This window comes from Dromiciops gliroides, chromosome 1, assembly GCF_019393635.1.
Source record: "Dromiciops gliroides isolate mDroGli1 chromosome 1, mDroGli1.pri, whole genome shotgun sequence".
NCBI classification, from domain to species: domain Eukaryota; kingdom Metazoa; phylum Chordata; class Mammalia; order Microbiotheria; family Microbiotheriidae; genus Dromiciops; species Dromiciops gliroides.
In genome coordinates this window covers 580,662,953-580,681,934 of record NC_057861.1, presented here as the reverse complement: position 1 = coordinate 580,681,934, position 18,982 = coordinate 580,662,953, and the positions used below count along the sequence as shown (strand labels likewise).

The 18,982-nt window shown below is 38.5% G+C and overlaps 1 protein-coding gene across 1 annotated transcript in view; it reads left to right on the top strand.

Annotated features, from left to right (window-relative positions):
* The window catches only part of SVEP1 (sushi, von Willebrand factor type A, EGF and pentraxin domain containing 1), a 340,439-nt gene that overhangs the window by 229,287 nt on the left and 92,170 nt on the right, over positions 1–18,982 (top strand). The window contains exons 25-28 of the mRNA XM_043978458.1: positions 2,599–2,756; positions 7,989–8,190; positions 10,506–10,681; positions 13,427–13,551. Coding sequence (XP_043834393.1) covers positions 2,599–2,756; positions 7,989–8,190; positions 10,506–10,681; positions 13,427–13,551 — 661 coding nt within the window. The remainder of the gene's footprint in view (positions 1–2,598; positions 2,757–7,988; positions 8,191–10,505; positions 10,682–13,426; positions 13,552–18,982) is intronic.

Sequence of the window (18,982 nt, the reverse complement as noted above, 5' to 3'; positions counted from 1 at the left end):
TAGTAAGTGTGTATTAAGTGTCTGAGGCCGGATTTGAACTCAGGTCCTCCTGACTCCAGGGTCGGTGCTCTATCCACTGCGCCACCTAGCTGCCCCGCATATTGAACTTTTAATCAAATGAAAATCAAGATTTTTTTAAATTCAAATTAATCTTATCAAAACAGGCCTCTTCCATCTTATATATCCATAATAAATCTTGGTGTGTAGTGGAAATATCCAGATCAATAATAGAAATGGAATATATTATTTAGGGAAAATTCAGTCATGGGTTTAGTAGTTGGTAGTAATGTGAATCCAATGAGTTTCCTATGATTCACGGAAGGGTCCCTAGAAAGACTGCAGAGAGACCCTAGGCAAGACCTTTGTTACAGATGAAATGAGATAAAAGGTAGGGTCAGGATATAATTATAGGCATAGGTGAATAAGACAAAGACTAAGATCCTGGGTTGTAGAAGTTATTGTTGTCATTATTCAGCCATTTCAGTCATATCTGACTCTTTATGACCTTATTTGGGGTTTTCTTGGCAAAGACACTGGAGTGATTTACCATTTCCTTCTCCAGCTCATTTTACAAATGGGGAAACTGAAGCAAACAGGATAAGTGACTTGCCCAGGGTCACACAGCTAGTAAGTATCTGAGTTGAGATTTGAATTCAGACAGATGAGTCTCATTAACTTCAGGTCTGGCATTCTTTCCTAGCTCCAAAGAATGAGACGCAGAAAGGCAACTTTGTCTCAATAGACAAAGCAATAAGCCACTATTCTAGAATTAGGATACAAGATCAAAGTGGGCCCAGTAATAAACTGAAAATAAATTGTTAATTGACTGTTAGGTTGATTGAACCACCTGAGAAGTTTTGTACTTTTGTATCTTCCTGGCCAAGGGAATATTTATAAAGTTCAGATAGCAATTAAATGACCCCATCTGGAGACATATAGAGCTAGTCTTTTGTTTTATACAAGCTCAGGCATTGACACTTATTTTGCTAAATTTTATTTTATATTGGTGTTCCAACTTATCAATGTAATTTCAACTCCTGAGTCTGCCAATAATTATGGTAAATATTTCTCAGCTTTTTGTCCAATTTGATAATCATGTCTTTTCTGATTTCATCCAAGTCTTTGATAAAACTGCTGGATGGGGGGCAGCTAGGTGGTGCAGTGGATGGAGCACCGGCCCTGGAGTCAGGAGTACCTGAGTTCAAATCCGGCCTCAGACACTTAACACTTACTAGCTGTGTGACCCTGGGCAAGTCACTTAACCCCAATTGCCTCACTAAAAAAAAAAGTGCTGGATGGGACAGGGCCAAGTATAAAGCCTTATGATATCACTTTCCAAGTTGACACACCTTTTTTTTTTTTTTTGAGTGGCATTGCTCAACAAGGTACAGATGCACTAAACACTATTCCCAATAAGGCAACACAATCTTATTCACAAAGGTGCTATGACCAAAAAAAACACGTTTTGCTGAAACTAAAATAGACCATCATATTTCCTTCAACTACCAACTTTTCAAAAAAAAATTAACTTAGTTTGGCATTACCTCTTTTTGGTAAGTCCATGTTGGTTTCTAAAGATCTTTGCATTGTTTTCAAAATCCTTACAAAATATCTGTTTAATAATCTGTTTCTTGGTTCTGATTTCTCTAAATGCCAAGAAAGTGAAATCTCTTTCTGTACTTCATATAAATGTCAGGAATCAATATCAAGGATGTAGAATTATACTTTGCAGAATGCACTGGGCTTTTAAAAATAAATTAGTATAGCATTTTCCTGTTTCAGGTTTTCCATTTCCTTTAATGATTAATAATGCAACAGTATTGCTTTCTACTGTTTTTCCTTGATGCATACAATATTAAGGCTACAATTGGGATTTACTGGATCTTTGTGGGAAGCTGGCCATTATCTATAAAATTGTTTCTGTTGGAAATTCAGGCTTGACCCCATTTGGGATTTTCTTGGCAGAGTTATTGGAGTGGTTTACCATTCCTTTTCCAGTTCATTTTACATATGAGGAAACTGGGGCCAACAGGGTTGAGTGACTTGTCCAGGGTCACACAACTATAAGTGTCTGAGGCCAGATTTGAACTTAGGAAGATGATTTTCCTGACTCCAGTCCAAGTACTATATAAATATCAGAAATTAGAAATTCTATTCAGAATTCCAAAGAATTGTCTCACAAACATGTTTTTGGAACATAGCCTGTTTACAATGGAAGACAGCCTTTGGTCAGTTAACCAGAATTTATGAAGCACTTCCTATGTGGCAGAAGCTATACTAAGTGCTGGGGATACAAATGCAAGCAAAAAGAAAAATTGTCTCCTGCCCTCAAAGAGCTTACATTCTAATTTGGGGGGGAGGGAGGCAACACATAAAAAGGGAGCTGAAAATGGGGGGAGGAGAAGGAGGTACCCATGCAGGGACCATTGTGACATAATCTAGAGAATCAGGGATGACTACTGTGAAGTCCTTCCCCAAGTGTGGGTTCTAGGGAGAGCTCCCCAGTGGGAGAAGCGCCCCACAGGAGAAGAGTCAAGAAGTGGCTGAGGCACAGTGGCTAAGTGCTTACTCAAATCTGTTTGTTTTGTTCTTTTTCAGATGTCAGTGTGTGGCAGGATACACAGGGCCACTTTGTGAAGTGAATATCAATGAATGTGATTCCAGTCCGTGCAAAAACCAGGCCACCTGTGTGGATGAGCTGAACACCTACGTCTGTAAATGTCGGCCAGGCTTCTCAGGCAGAAGGTGTGAAACAGGTATAGAAGAACAAAGGGTCAGTGTTGTCGTTCCGTCTTGTCTGATTTTTGGTGCCCCCATGGCCAACTGTCCTTGTAGTTTTCTTGACAAAGATACTAGAATGATTTGCCATTTCTTTCTCCAGCTCATTTTACATGTGGGGAAACTGAGGAAAAAAGTTTTAAGTGAATTGCCCAGGGTCACACAGCTAATAAGCATCTGAGGTTAAATTTGAACCCTGGTCTTTCTGGCTTTATCCACTGCACCACCTAGCAGGAGTAAATAGGAATTGTTTAACTTAGACTTTATATGGACCCAGAAACTAAGCTTGGATTCAAATGATTTTCCAAAAGCAAATCTCAGACGTAACACGACCAAACCACAGCACAGTAGACCAAGTAGTTTTCTTCTGGCTTCCATTCCTCGTACTGATTCATTTCTATCCAAACCCAATAGTTGCAGTGCTTCCTAAATAAACCACACTCCAGCCTAACCAAGGATCTACCAGAAGGGAGAATGCTTGATTCCAAACTGTTGATGTATCTTTAGGTTCTAGGAACTAGAAGTTTTTCCAGGGATGTATAAATCTGTATGTGTTCAGGCACACATGTGTACAAACACCCCAATCTCCATGCCAAGAGAAGATTCTTTAGGACATTGGTGGTAGTAGAGAACCACTTAGGTCAATTCCTACCTTCCATAAGGAAACTCCAGCCTCACCTCCTACCATCATATACCTGAGGACCTCAGACAGAACTAGACTTTGAGCTTAGGGCTTAGAAAATTGTTGTTCATTTCTTGATGTCATAGTTGGGCTTGCCCCAAAAATGCTGGCTTGAATTTTCTCTTTTATATAGAAAATTCTTTTCATTTCTGTTTCTTTCTTTTCTGACTGGTTTAGCTTTAGCTTCAGAATTGTTTGGCTGGCTTCAAGAATGAAGGGGCAGCTAGGCAGTACAATGGATAGAGTGTGGCATCTGGAGTCGGGAGTCTTCCTGAGTTCAAATCTGGCCTTAGACTCTTACTAGCTGTGTGACCCTGAACAACTCACTTAACTTCTCTTTGCTTCTGTTTACTCTTCTACAAAATGAGGATAATAATAGCACCTACCTCCTAGGGCTGTTGTGAGAATCAAATGAGATAATAATTGTAAAGTGCTTAGCTGTATATGTTGTTTTCAGTCATGACCTCATTTGGGGTTTTCTTGGCAGAGATATTGGAGTGGTTTGACATTCCTTTTCCAACTCATTTTACATATAAGGAAGTTGAGGCTAACAGGGGTAAGTAACTTGCCGAGGGTCATGCAGCTATAAGAGTCTGAGACTAGATTTGAACTCAGGAAGATGTTTTCCTGACTCCAGGCTCTATATTCCATCCACTATACTATCTAGCTGTCCAAGCACTATATAAATGTTAGCTATTTATCAACATTATTATTGTTGTTATCATTAGCAACTCCCTAAAACTATGAAATACAGAGACACAATAGACCTGAATTGGTAGAGGGAGTTTCCTGATGTCGGAATTTCCTACACCAGTGAAATCAGTGATGTGTTCTCTATCCCTAATACAAAAGATGGCAGAGATGGAAGGTAACCTTAGAGTGAGAGGCTCTAGCATCTAGGAGTCCCCTAAAAAGCTTCTTGTAGAACAACTCTTGAGTTGAATCTTGAAGGAAACCAGGAATTCTAAAAGGCAACAGTGAGGAGAAACAGCATTCCAGCCCTGAGGGAACAGGCAGGCAAAGACCAAAGATGAAATGGAAGGTAAGCAAGCATGCCAGGAGAGTTGGTTCACAGGGTGTGTGGAGAGAAGTCAATTATTAAAAAATACTTGAAATGTAGGAAGGGATTGAGTCATGCTAAATCCTCCTACTTATCAAATTTTAATCTCTAATCTTCTTTGGTTTTTTAAACCTTCACCATCTGCCCCCAACTTGTTCCAGTTTCATTAGCCATGACTTCACTTCTCATATTCTATGGTCCAGCCAGACTGGCTTGCAGTTCCTCACACCCAATCCTCCATCTCTGTACCTTTGCACTGATTGGAGTGGACTCCCATTCTCAAAATCCCTTCTTTTGGGAGCAGCTAGGTGGCGTAGTAGATAAAGCACTGGCCCTGGATTCAGGAGGACCTGAGTTCAAATTCGAACTCAGACACTTGACACTTACTAGCTGTGTGACCCTGTGCAAATCACTTAACCCTTACTGCCCTGCAAAAAAAAAAAAAAAAGCAAAAAACAAAAACAAAAATCTCTTCTTTCCTTTAAGATTCTGCTCAAGCACCATTTTCTATCTGAAGCTTTTCCCACTTCGCATAACTACTAATGACCCCAACCCCCAAAATATTTTTTACCCTTATATTTAGTAGATGCTGGTAAATGTTTAACAACTGACTTTCTAGATGGAAAAAAATATATATCTTTCAAAGTTTGATCTGCATGATTACCATTTTCTCTGTCATTTGCTTAAGTCTAGATAATCAATAAAATAATAAATAAACCACTGTTTTGTAGCATTTGCTAATTTCCCAGGTAAAAATACTCACCTTGAAAATTTAACAATCAGTTTGCAAACCAGTTTGAGCTTGCCCTAGCACACTCCTCTTTAAACTTGTTTTATGTATGTATATATATTTTATATAATTATTTATATGCAGGTTATGTCCTCCAATAGAATATAAGCTTCTTGAGGGCAGAGCCTGAGGCATTTTTGTCTTGTACTTCCAGACTCTAGCACAGTTCTTGACATATAGTTGGTATCTAAAATATGCTTATATGCTTGTTGGTTAAGATACATATTACTATTGTAAAAAAATTAATTATTAATAACTATCTAACCTGGAAAAATTATATAATTGGATTTATGAAAATTTATGATTATATGAAAAATGATAAATTTAGAAAAATTATAATTGGGCCGTAAATCCCTTCATGGTCACCATTCAAATGTTAGAATATTTTGTTAACTAGGGCTAATTTTGGGGGGCTAAACTGACTGGAGGACTAATTCTGGGACTGTAGACTATTTGGCTATCTGACTTCGTTAATTTAATGTGGGCGTTTATAAAGTTCCACCACACTGCTCCACTCCCAAATTGATAAACAAAATATTAAGAGGCCTCAAATAATCAAAGCAGAGTTTATTTATGAGATACTATTTAAAATTAAGAATACAGGGAAATAAAATGTACAACCTGACTGTTTTCCTGTGGTCTCTTTCCACTGCCTCTCTTTCCCACCTGCTTCACCTCGAACTTCTTGAATACAATAAGGGCCTTAGCTGCCTTCACGTTACACTTTCCCTGGTTTGTAATAAGGCCTGTAACCTTGTCAGCCCCTTCTCTCCTTTTCCGAACCGAACTCTCCTCTGTCCGAGCTCACCTACACACACACACACACCTACACACACCTACACACACACACACACACACACACACACACAAACACACACACACACACTCTTTTTCTTCTCTCCACTCTCGGGGCTTTGTGCCCCCACAGACCAAGCTAATCCGGCCAGGGCTGCAGCTGGGGGGGGGGGGGGGAGGTGCTCGAGCAGCTCGTGCCTCAGCACAGGCTGTCCGGGATCTTTCAGATAACTCCGCTCAGGTCGGAGGGAACTGGGGGCTTTTTTTTCCCCCAGCTGTCTGACCTGGCATCTTGTATAGCCCACGGGGCTTTTTCTGATCAGCTGAAGCTGAGGAGGAAAGAGAGAGACCCTGAGGGCCTAAGGCTTTCTAATCTCAGCCTAAAGGTAGGGTCCCCAAATCAAAATAAATTTCTACACTATACAAACACATACAAAAAAAAGAAGAAGAAGGAGGAGGAGGAAGAAGAAAGAAAGAAAGAAAGAAAGAAAGAAAGAAAGAAAGAAAGAAAGAAAGAAAGAAAGAAAGAAAGAAAGAAAGAAAGAAAGAAAGAAAGAAAGAAAGAAAGAAAGAAAGAAAGAAAGAAAGAAAGAAAGAAAGAAGAAAAGCAAGGAGGTATAAAGGAATGAATGGTGGACATTCATCTAGTATTTGGTAGCTCGGTGACTGTATAAGCCATTTAAACTTCTGAGTCTGTTTCCTCTTTTGCAAAATGGGATTGGCAGACCCTAAAGTACAGTGTAAATAACAACCTATAGGAAGGAACATTGAATGGATCAATTCTTTCAAGTTCTTCGGCAGACACAAACTGGTTTGTGACCCAAAACAAATCTCTTAACCTCTCACACACCAGGAACCTCCCTCAGACTCTGAGATTCAGAAAAAGGAGTTCCCTATAAGGTGAGTAGTGGAAAGTAAACAGCCAAGTGTATTCTGGGAAATATGAAAGCTTTTGTTGAATGACTTATAACTTCCCTTATCACTTTCTCCTGCCTCCTTTTGTTTTACTTCCTTCTAAAGCCCTCACCTTTATCTGCTTGTCATCTTTGTTACTTACCTGAGTAAGTCCATTATCAGAAATGGAAATTACCCTCTTATACTTTTAGAAAGTTTTCCTGGTTATGGGTTGATTCCTTATCCACCCTGTCATTTTCTGGAAATAGTCATTCAATAATTATTTCCTGAATGCCTATAGTGTGCATGGCCCTATTCCAGGAACTTGTCCCTGGACTCAAAAAGGTTAGACTCTTATATGGATTTTAGAATCTCATATAGGTTATATAGTCTTAGTTTGGTACCTAATTTGCTCTGTGACTTTGGACCAGGTACTTATATTCTCAGAAATAGGATGATAACTGTCCTATTATCTCAGAGTTGTCAGGGGAGTAGAATGAGTTAATAAGTGTTAAAGTGCTTTAGAAAATATAAGATATATATAAATATTAAATTGTACATGTGAATAATATATGAATACCACCTTGCTATTCATATTTATGATAAAGCTTATTATTAGTTATGCTATGAATAATATATAAAACAGCAAGGCCCAGCCTTCCATGACAGCCTTGGATTCATGCCCTGATTCATATAGTGCATGTATGACCCTGGGTAAGTAATTTAAACTCTTCATGCCTTAGACAGCTTTTCAAGCTTATAAATTGCAGATGAGTTAATAGAGGAAGTTTTCCTTATGCCAAGTCTAAATTTTTTTCTTTTCAATTTTTACACATTACTTCTAGTTTCTGGGACCAAGAAGCAGTAGCTGCATGTTGAGTTATCCCAAGCTGGACTTATTTAGTTTGATTTGGGGGCATATTGCTCCTATTGGTTGAACAGTGTCTTTGCACATATCTAGAGCTAGATGTTTTTCATATTTGTTGCAGAACAGTCTGCTGGTTTTAACCTGGATTTTGAAGTTTCTGGGATCTATGGTTATGTCATGCTCGATGGCATACTCCCATCTCTTAATGCCATCACATGCACATTCTGGATGAGATCTTCTGACATCACCAACTATGGAACTCCAATCTCTTATGCAGTTGAGAAAGGAAGTGACAATACCTTCCTTCTCACTGATTATAATGGGTAAGCAGAACCAGCAATAAATAGATTCAATGTTTGTCGTTGTTGTTTTACTCAGAAACCCCTAGATGCTCACTTACAACAGGGAGACCAAGAATTGAGGTTCCACCTGATGGTGGGGATGTTGGATGGAAAAGAAGAGAAGCCTTTTGTTTTATTCTCCTTCCTGCTTGGCTAGAGCTTTGGCACTGATGTCTGTTACCCATCTTTGAAAGTCTAACCCAAATGCCATGTACTTCAGGAAGCCCTTATTAATTTCCACTTCAGACAACTCCAGTCATAATAACCTTTCACCCCTCAAACCTCATGGAGTACTTTTCACCAGTCTTAAACATCACTATGTAATATTTTGTACTTGAGTTATTTGTGTATGTTCCACATTTCATTCTTAGACTGTAATCTTCATTAGGTCAGATGTTTGAATCTCCTTTAGCAACTAGCACAAGTGTTTTGTACAGAGTAACTGCTTAGGAGATACTAAATGAATTCAATTGAATGGAATTGAGTGAATAATTTATTATTCAACTACTCCCCCTACATGGTCCTAGTTGGGATTCCCTACATTATCCTAAAGGACTCCCCATTTCAGGGACCAAAGGATTTGTGACAGGATTCTTGTCACCTAAATAGGGGATGTCAGCTCAATAGAATTGAACAAAGGCAGGTGGAGATCTGGGTTCAGAGTCAGGAAGAACTGGACTCAAATACTAATTCTAACAGATAGTGGTTTTTGTGGTCCTAGACAAGTCACCTAATCTATTGGTGCAGCATGTAACTCTCTAAGACTACAGGATTAAAAGACAGTGCTGGTCTGATTTGGCAGAGGGAGTATTGTCATTGGGAGTTGCCTATAAAGGGACTAGTAGAGAGAAAACTTGTGTATCATGGGAAATAGGGTAACATCTTTTGTTCAATGACTTGCTACTTTCAGTTGCTATTTCTTGAGTCTCTTTTTCTTTCATTTTCTTCTATACCTCTCATCTTTATCTGATTGTCCTTTTTGTTACCCACTTGAATAAATTAATTTCCAGAAATAGGAACTACAATCTATTTACCTTTATAATGGTCTTCCTTACTATGGATTGATACTTGATCAAACCTATCACTTCTTTGGAAATAATCATTCAGAAATTACTTACTTGTGTACCCACAAAGTGCATGGCCTTATACTGAACTCAAAGTGCTTAGAATCAATTATGGAAAATAAATCAGTTCCACCTTCAGGAAAAATGGCTCCACATAGATATACTTGAGTGTACTCTTGATTCTCCGTCTGAGTCTCATGATGGATTGATTACCTGGGTTGACTTCTTTCATCTCAAGATAGACTACTTTATCTCGGCATATTCTAAGGCTAGCTCCTTCCATGAAAGAGAAGGTGAAGGACACTGAGAGCAGAGACTACTTGATTTTTTGTCTTTGGATCCCCAGAACTAAACATGGTATATGACACATTTTGTTGTTGTTCAGGCATTTTTCAATTGTGTCTGATTCTTTGTGACCCCATTTTAGATTTTCTTGGCAAAGATACCAAATTGTTTTGCCATTTCCTTCTGCAGGTTATTTTACAGATGAGGAAACTGAAGCAAACAGAGTTTAATGACTTGCCCAGGACCATATAATAGCTTGTAAGTGTTTGAGGCTGGATTTGAAGTCAGGAAGATGAGTGTTCCTGACTCCAGGTCCAGCATTCTAATCACTGTGCCATCTAGCTGCCTTATGTGGCACAGACTAGGGATTTAATAAGTGCTTGTTAGGGGCAGCTAGGTGGCACAGTGGATAGAGCACCAGCCCTGGAGTCAGGAGGACCTGAGTTCAAATCTAGCCTCAGACACTTAACACTTACTAGCTGTGTGACCCTGGGCAAGTCACTTAACCCCAATTGCCTCACTAAAAAAAAAGTGCTTGTTAAATGAATAAATATGAGCTTTGTTATTAAAAATTAACTTAATGTGATCTGAGGCAAGATATAATTAGTGAGACAAATCTGATGCTGCAACATTTAAGTATTGGGGGGGAAATCATATTTTTTTTATTTATTGTCCTTGTTCCCACTGAAACCTTGAGCATCTCTTTGTTTATATGTTTATAACCCCTTTCTAGTCCAGTTTACCTAATTGTTATTATATATGTCATATTGAGACTCAAAGCTCATTAAGCACAGTGACCATGAGTTATTCATTTTTGTATCTCCACAGTGTTTAACACAGAAGCCCACACATAGTAGGTGATCACTATATATTTTCTGAATCAAGTTGTGTAGAAGGAAGCATACAGATTAACATAATACCTACCTGACATCTTTTTTTCTCCTACAGCTGGGTTCTTTATGTGAATGGGAAAGAGAGGATAACCGACTGCCCTTCAGTCAATGATGGCACTTGGCATCATATCTCAGTCACTTGGACAAGTACTGATGGATCCTGGAAAGTGTATATTGATGGAAAATTATCTGATGGTGGCACTGGTCTATCTGTTGGTTCACCTATCAGTGGTATGTCTTAGAATAAATTACTTTGTCCCTGTGGGAGCTATAGAACATATAGTCCTTGGATGTGCTTTGATTTAAATTATTTTTATTGGGCACATTTTTGATACCTTTAATGTATATGGCCTCATTTACCTATCCCTGCTCATCCAAAGTATCCATGGATTACCATCATTTTCCAGATGAACTAGCTGGCATAGCTCAGTGCATCAGTTGACCTGGCAAAATGTCTTATATTATGTAAACACATTTAAAAACCATTTCTTCCTAGGTCATCAGCTTTGTTCTTTGACCCTATTGGGTCCATAAACATAAGGTAGTGATATAGAATTCAGTTGGTTCAAGGATATTCACCTGAAAAACTCTGGGGAAAATGATGTCATCTATTTGGGATTATGAGCTATACTGAATATAATTTATATAGTAATCTATCTAGATAATAAACATCAATAAGCATTTATCAGGTACCTAGTTAAAAGTAACAGACCATGTAATAGGCATAGGGAATGCAAATACAGATGTGAAACAGCCCTATCCTCAAGGAAATTACATTCTGTCAGGAGAGAACATTCTATTAGGAAGCTAACCCACTCTGTAGCTCAAAACAATATCATTGTCTCAATTCACATTTTCTTTTTTCTTTCTTTCTTTTTTTCTTTTTTGCAGCACAATGAGGGTTAAGTGACTTGCCCAGGGTCCCACAGCTAGTAAGTGTCAAGTGTCTGAGACCGGATTTGAACTCAGGTCCTCCTGAATCCAGGGCCGGTGCTTTATCCACTGTGCCACCTAGTTGTCCCCTCAGTTCATGTTTTCAAGAAATAATTATGGGGGCAGCTAAGTGGCGCAGTGGATAAAGCACTGGCCCTGGATTCAGGAGGACCTGAGTTCAAATCCGATCTCAGACACTTGACACTTACTAGCTGTGGGACCCTGGGCAAGTCACTTAACCCTCATTACCCTGTTAAAAAAACAAAAAACAAAAAAACAAAAACAAAGAAATAATTACTATGTCTGATAATTTAGAGTGCTACCCTCCTTACACACATATCAATGATTTATACTATTTCTTTTTGAGTCCCAGTAAGATTAAAAGTAGAACTGATTTGTAGAATCATAGAATCTCTAGAAAATGGCTTAAAAATCTTCCCAATTTTAGAAAGGAAATCCCTGAATTCAACAGAGGCCTCTAACTTGGGGTGATGAGAGGATCTATATCTCAAAAAAGGTCTTCTTACTGGGTTTTTAGACCAGTCAATTAGGAGTATTTATTGTGCAACTCCTATTAGGTAAAATTAAATAAGACAGAATTGAAGGACAAAAGAAATAGTGATATATAAACATTTATGCCAGAAACATGAATATAAATTCAACCAACTCTTTCTGTACTGACATTCAGAAAAGTATACAATAAATAGTATAACAGTTGGGTAAACAGGAGAAAGAAAGAATAAAGTACAGAAGGGGTTTTTTGGGTTGTTTTTTTTTTAATTTATTAATTTTTTTTTTAGTGAGGCAATTGGGGTTAAGTGACTTGCCCAGGGTCACACAGCTAGTAAGTGTTATGTGTCTGAGGCCAGATTTGAACTCAGGTACTCCTGACTCCAGGGCCAGTGCTCTATCCACTGCGCCACCTAGCTGCCCCCAGAAGGGGTTTTTGAAGGGAGTACAGGCAATGGAGCCTTCTGGGGCTACTCTGAAAGGTTTTCTATAGGCAAAGATTGGAAACTGTAAATAACCAACTATAAGTCAAGGAAGAGCATAGAAAGCATTGCACGTTGGTGAGAGGGCACATGCAGAGTGTGACTATTGAAGAATGAAAAAATGTCACAAGCCAGCATGACTACATTTTGGTCACACTACATAAAGAGGTCGTCTTAAAAAATCATGGTGAGGGGCAGCTAGATGGCGCAGTGGATAGAACACTGGCCCTGGAGTCAGGAGTACCTGAGTTCGGATCCGGCCTCAGACACTTAACACTTGCTGGCTGTGTGACCCTGGGCAAGTCACTTGACCCCAATTGCCTCACTAAAAAAAAAAAAAATTAAAAAAAAAATCATGGTGCAACAATAAAAAATAAATAGCAAGTTTGTTGCTTCCCAGTCTGCCCTTGTCCATTTTTAAATATATTTATCAGAACATCAATAAAAATGAGGACTTTGTCTATTAAGGTTATATTGTTGGTAGATGTGTGTATACACAGACATTTATGTGCATGCGTATCTATAAATTTTCAATTTCTTTTCTATCTAATTAGTGTTTACAGAAATCCTGAAAGAAATAGGCTTCTATAAGAGCCAGCAAATTCTTCCACTGACTTCAATAAAATAGAAGCATTGAGAGATAATAAGTACCTAAGAGAAAATAGATAACCTAGAATTGAATTCTTTCTCAATAAGATAATCTTCCTTTATTAATATAACTATGTATTTTTTTTCTTTTCTCCAGTATAAAATCAATAGTGGTGTCCGAAATTCTGGGTATCTTGTTAAATATTTTATAGAAAAATTTGTATTTATCAATAAAACATAATTTATTTTACACTAAAGATTCTATGGTATCATGTATATTTAAAGGCATAGAAGAGTAATCTGTGTCAGTGAGGATTATGTCTGTGGAATATATTAAGGGAAAAAAGATCATTTACATAGATTTTGTTGTCATTGAATTAACATTCAAAGAATATTTCAAAAGCTTATCAAAATAATTCAAAGACTATCAAGTAACATTTTTTCTCTCTTTTTCTCACCTTAGGAGGTGGTGCACTAGTTCTTGGGCAAGAGCAAGACACAAAGGGAGAAGGCTTCAATCCAGCTGAGTCATTTGTGGGTTCTATAAGCCAGCTCAACATTTGGGACTATGTCCTGGCTCCAGATCAGGTGCATTTCATTTTCACCATATGGTAGGAATATAACGTGACAGAGAAAAAAAGTCACGGAAATTTCCATTGCCTAAGTCCCACCACATTGCATTGCCATCTTACGAAGCAGAATTTATCTTTTAATTTGTGTTCATTTTCTGGCCAACTGGGTGATCACAGACTAATTTCATCCAGAAGTATTTATAAGGTCAAATCTCATTTTCGGTTTCATGAACATATTACTGATTGCACTGTATCTGCTAATTGTATATAATCATGGAATGGCAGAAGTAGAAGGGTACTTAGAGATCCCCTAGTCTATATACTAACAGAGGCAGTGTGATATGATAGGAAAAGGCCTGTGGGAAGTGTGCTGGATTTCAATCCAACAGTCCTGGGTTTGAATTCTAGCTAGGCCTTTTACTACCTCGTGACATTGGACAACTCATTTAACCCCTGCGGGCCTTGGCTCCTCATCTGTAAAATGTTAGATGAATTCCACGGTCCCATCTAATTCTAAATCTAATTGAATCAGTGACTTTGTTTTTAATCTTATGTCCTGCAATTATTAGCTGTTTGACTTTTAGTGAGTTGTCTAGCCCCTCTAATCCTCAGGGAGGGAAGGAAGGAAGGAAGGAAGGAAGGAAGGAAGGAAGGAAGGAAGGAAGGAAGGAAGGAAGGAAGGAAGGAAGGAAGGAAGGAAGGAAGGAAGGAAGGAAGGAAGGAAGGAAGGAAGGAAGGAAGGAAGGAAAGAAGGAAAGAAGAAGAGTGAGGGATGGGAGAGAGGAAGGAGGGAAGGAACGGAGAAAGAAAGAGAGAGAGAAAGAGAGAGAAAGAGAGAGAAAGAGAAAGAAAGAAAGAAAAGAAAGAAAGAAAGAAAGAAAGAAAGAAAGAAAGAAAGAAAGAAAGAAAGAAAGAAAGAAAGAAAGAAAGAAAGAAAATATTTGTACTGCCAACCTCACAGGCTAATCATGTGGAAAATGTTTTGTAAGCCTTAAAGCACAATATGAATATGAACTTTACTGCTAATGAGTCCCCAAGAAGTTAAGTGATTAACCTCAAATTGCAAAGCTAATTAATGGCAGAGTCTGACCTAAAACACTGATCCACTAGCTCTTGATTCATTGCTCATTCCATTGCTGCTGACATTTCCAACAAATACCTATACGGTATTCTCTGCTACAAGAGTCATTGCTTCTGATTAGCTGTTTTCAAACCATATAGCCATTTCCCATATGATATATACAAAGTAGACAAAAAGTATCCCTAAAATGGAAGGCATTAGCAGAAGGTGGTTCTTAAGATGAGTCTTGGTAGAAACCAGGGATCCCAAGAGGTGAGGAATAAGAGGATATAGGAGTAGGTTTAAGAGGTATAAGAGACAGCCAGGACAAAGGCATGGAGATAGGAGATAGAGCATTAGGGTATGAGAAACAAGGAGTAGGCCAATATGGGTGGATAGCAGAGTATAGGAAGAGTAATCAAATATAAGGGAGTGGTAGGAAAGAATAAGTCCATGGAGTACTTTGAATGCCAGAGTAAGGAGTTGATATTGATCCTGAAGTAACAGGGTGATGGGCTCAGACCTGCACTTTAAGACAATTGCCTTGATGGCTACATGAAGGAGAGATTGGAATGGGGTGGGGGTGGGATTTAAAGCAAGAACTATTAGGAGGCTATAGGAATACTGTAGACAAGAGGCTATAAGGACCTGAACTAGTGTAGTGATTTTGTACAGGAGCAGAGAGAAGGAGATGTAAACAAGATGTGGAGATAAAAATGGCAAGATTTGGTAACTGCTTGGATGTGTCGGGTGAAGGAGAGTGAGTAGTCGAGGATGTCAATGAGATTATGAAACTGGGTGACTAGGATTGTATTCCCCTCAACAGTAGTGGGAGAGTTCAGAATAGGGGTGGGATTTTGGGAGGGAAGATAAGTTCTGTGTTAGGTTTTGTTTGAAATGCCTCTGGGACATCTAATTCAAAATATCTGCAAGCAATAAGTAATGCAGAACTATGTCTCAGGACACACACACACACACACACACATTCATGCATATGCATACATAGATATTTCATCTGTGTAGAGATGATCGTTGAACCCATGGTTGCTGATGAGACTCAAGTAACAGAGCATATACAAAAAACAGAAAAGGGGCCAAGACAGAGCCCATGGTTAACCCATGGTTAGAGGACATGATATGGATGATGATCCAGTAAAGGATGCAGAGGAGTACTCAGACAGGTAGGAGTGGAACCAAGAGAGAAGAGTGGCATAAAAAAAAAAACAAACCCATGAGAGAACAGAGTATCTAGGAGGAGATGGACAGTAAAAGATAGGTCAATGAGGATGAGGTCTGAAAATAGGTCTTTAGATTTAGCAATTAAGAAATCATTAGGAGGGGGCAACTAGGTGGCAGTGGATAGAGCACTGGCCCTGGAGTCAGGAGTACCTGAGTTCAAATCCAGCCTCAGACACTTAATACTTATTAGCTGTGTGACCCTGGGCAAGTCACTTAACCCCAATTGCCTCACTAAAAAAAAAATCAAGAAATCATTAGGAAAAAAAATAAATCATTAGTTCCTTTAGAAGGAGTAGTTTCAGTTGAGTGGTGTCTTAGGAAGCCAGATCTTGGGGGGCTATGGAGATCAGTGAGAGGGGAGAACATGGGGTACAAATTGAAACTGCTTTTTCAACTAGTTGAGCTGAGAAGAGGATGATAACTACCAGAGATGATAGGACGAATGAAGGTTTTAAGAATGGGGAAGACATATTTGTAGGCAGCAGGGGAGGAACCAGTGTATAGAGAGAAGTTGAAGATTAGAGAATGGGAATCAAATTATAGCTGCTGAGGATGTTAATGTGAGAATGGGATCAAAGATCTAGGTAAAAGGCTTGGCTTTGGTGAAAAGAGCCCCTTCTTCATCAGACGCTGGGAGTAAAGGAGGAGATAGTGGGAGATGATGTCAGGGAGGTATAAATGAGACGAGAAGAAGAGGGAGCTCAGGGCAAATGGGCCTTGTTTTTCTTGATAAAGTATGAGGAGAGGGCCTCAGCTGAAAGGGTGGGGGACAGCATGCTGTGGCAGCTACAGAGAAAATTTAGAGCAACCACTCTGGTTAGTAGGATAGAGAATCAACAGAGAATCAATTAGGAAATAAAAGAATTCCCTTTCTGCAGTGGCAGTGCCCCATTTGAGATTAGATAAAATCAATTTATTTTGGAGTCAAACAGCATGATTGTATGACTTCCTCCAGAAGGGCTTAAATAATCAATTTCGCAATTATAAGATGGAGGGGGAAAAATGATCATAGAACTACTGCAAAAAGATCTGGTATTTTAGGAATTTTAATCTAAATTTCAGTCAATAATACAAAATGATGGTAACCAAAACTTTAATGCTGTCTTACACTGCATTAAGAGAGATATAATTTCGGGGCAGCTAGGTGGTGCAGTGGATAGAGCACCGGCCCTGGAGTCAGGAGTACCTGAGTTCAAATCCGGCCTCAGACACTTAACACTTACTAGCTGTGTGACCTTGGGCAAGTCACTTACCCCCAATTGCCTCACTAAAAAAAAAAAAAAAAGAATTACACCCTCTCAAACACAAATCCAATTAAAATAAAAGAATCTTTAAAAAAGAGAGAGAGCTAATTCCTATATGTAGGAGATGATACTTACACTATACTCTTCTCTATTCAAAGTGCATCTGAAACATTTTATTCAATTCTGGTTACAACATTTTTGGGAAGAAGTTGGCAAATTGTGGGATTTCCAGAAAAGGGGAAATAAGATGGTGGAAGTTCTGAAGGCCGCAGTATATGAGGATAGGTTGAAAGAACTGGGGTTGGTTATCCTGGAGAAGAAAAGACTTCTCCAAGGGCATAATCAACATAAATGTCTTTAGACATCTGAAGGATGTTCACATGGAAGAAGGATTAAGCTTGTTTTTGTAGAATTTAGGATATCCTTTGTTTTACCCTATTTATACCCAACTAGGATTAGTGGATGGAAGTTACAAAGATTTTATATAAAGAAAAATTTCCTAATAAATAGTTATCTCAAAGTGGAATTGGATGCTGTGGTGGGTATTGGGTTCCCCTTACTGGAAGTCTTCAAGCAAATGGCTTATGGCAACTCAATGGGTATGTTTTAGAAGGAGTTCTTATGTAGGTATGGATTGGCCTCTGATATTTCTTCCAACTCTGAAATTCTATAAATCCTGCCATTCCTTTGGCTGGGAGTCAGAAGACCAGTATTCTTGTACCAGCTGTGTTATTCATCACTAAATTATAAAATTGTACAACTTGAGGGGACCTTAGGAATCATCTTTACAAATGAGGAAACTGAGGAGAACCAACTGGCCATGTGACCACAGATAAATTATATCCCTTTTCTATATCTCAGCCTTCTTATTGGAGGCAGCTGGGACATAGAAATTAAGAGTGACAAAGAATTACGTTCAAATCCTGCCCTAGCTGTGTGACCCTAGCAAGTCACTTAACCATGCACACCCTCAGTTTTGTCTTATAGATCAAATGAAATAATATATGTAAATCACTTAGTAAAAATTAAAGCTCCATATAATTATTAGTTATTATTTGTAAAATGAGAAATTGTATTAAATGATCTTTAAACTTCCTTCCACTTTGACATTCTGTGATATGATTTTTGATACTCAGAAACTATAATAAAGATAATCAACAGAGGGCAGGTAGGTGGCGCGGTGGATAAAGCACTGGCCCTGAATTCAGGAGGACCTGAGTTCAAATTTGGTCTCAGACACTTGACACTTACTAGCTGTGTGACCTTGGGTAAGTCCTCATTGCCCATTGCCCCACCAAAAAAAGGAGGTGGGAAAATTTGGCTTCAAACTCATCTCACCCTAAAAAAAGAGAATCAAAAAGTAACTGCAGCCTGCAACATCTAGGATTGTGTATTTTTACCAATGTGGGTCCAACCTTGGGCACAGTTGTGAGAAGGCAGAGTTTATCTTTGCCTCCTCTATCTCAGTCCTTTTCCTTCTTCAGTGATACTCTTTATTTTCCTCTTTTCAGCTACAAGTATATTTATATTTTCACCTTTGTCCTGCTATCAACACCTGTTTTCTTTTTTTTAAGCTCAGACATATTACAGAGTAAATTACTGGTATGAATTAATGGGTTTCTCCTCCCAGAGACATTTGAATTTGGGCATGGAATAATCCTTAAGACAAAGAATTAAATTTCTAATTCTGGAATTTTAATCAGCAGAGAGTCTGGAGGAGGAGATGGTGTGGAGCGCCAACTATCCTTTTTGGTCATCATGTGAATGTTGCCTATATCTCTATCTATTCATAATGCCAATCCTATGAAGAGATGTCCATGAGTTTTCAATAAAACAATTTCTTATCTTCCATATTTGTCTCTGAATAAACAAAATAGAGCATATTTAACTATATCTATTAAACT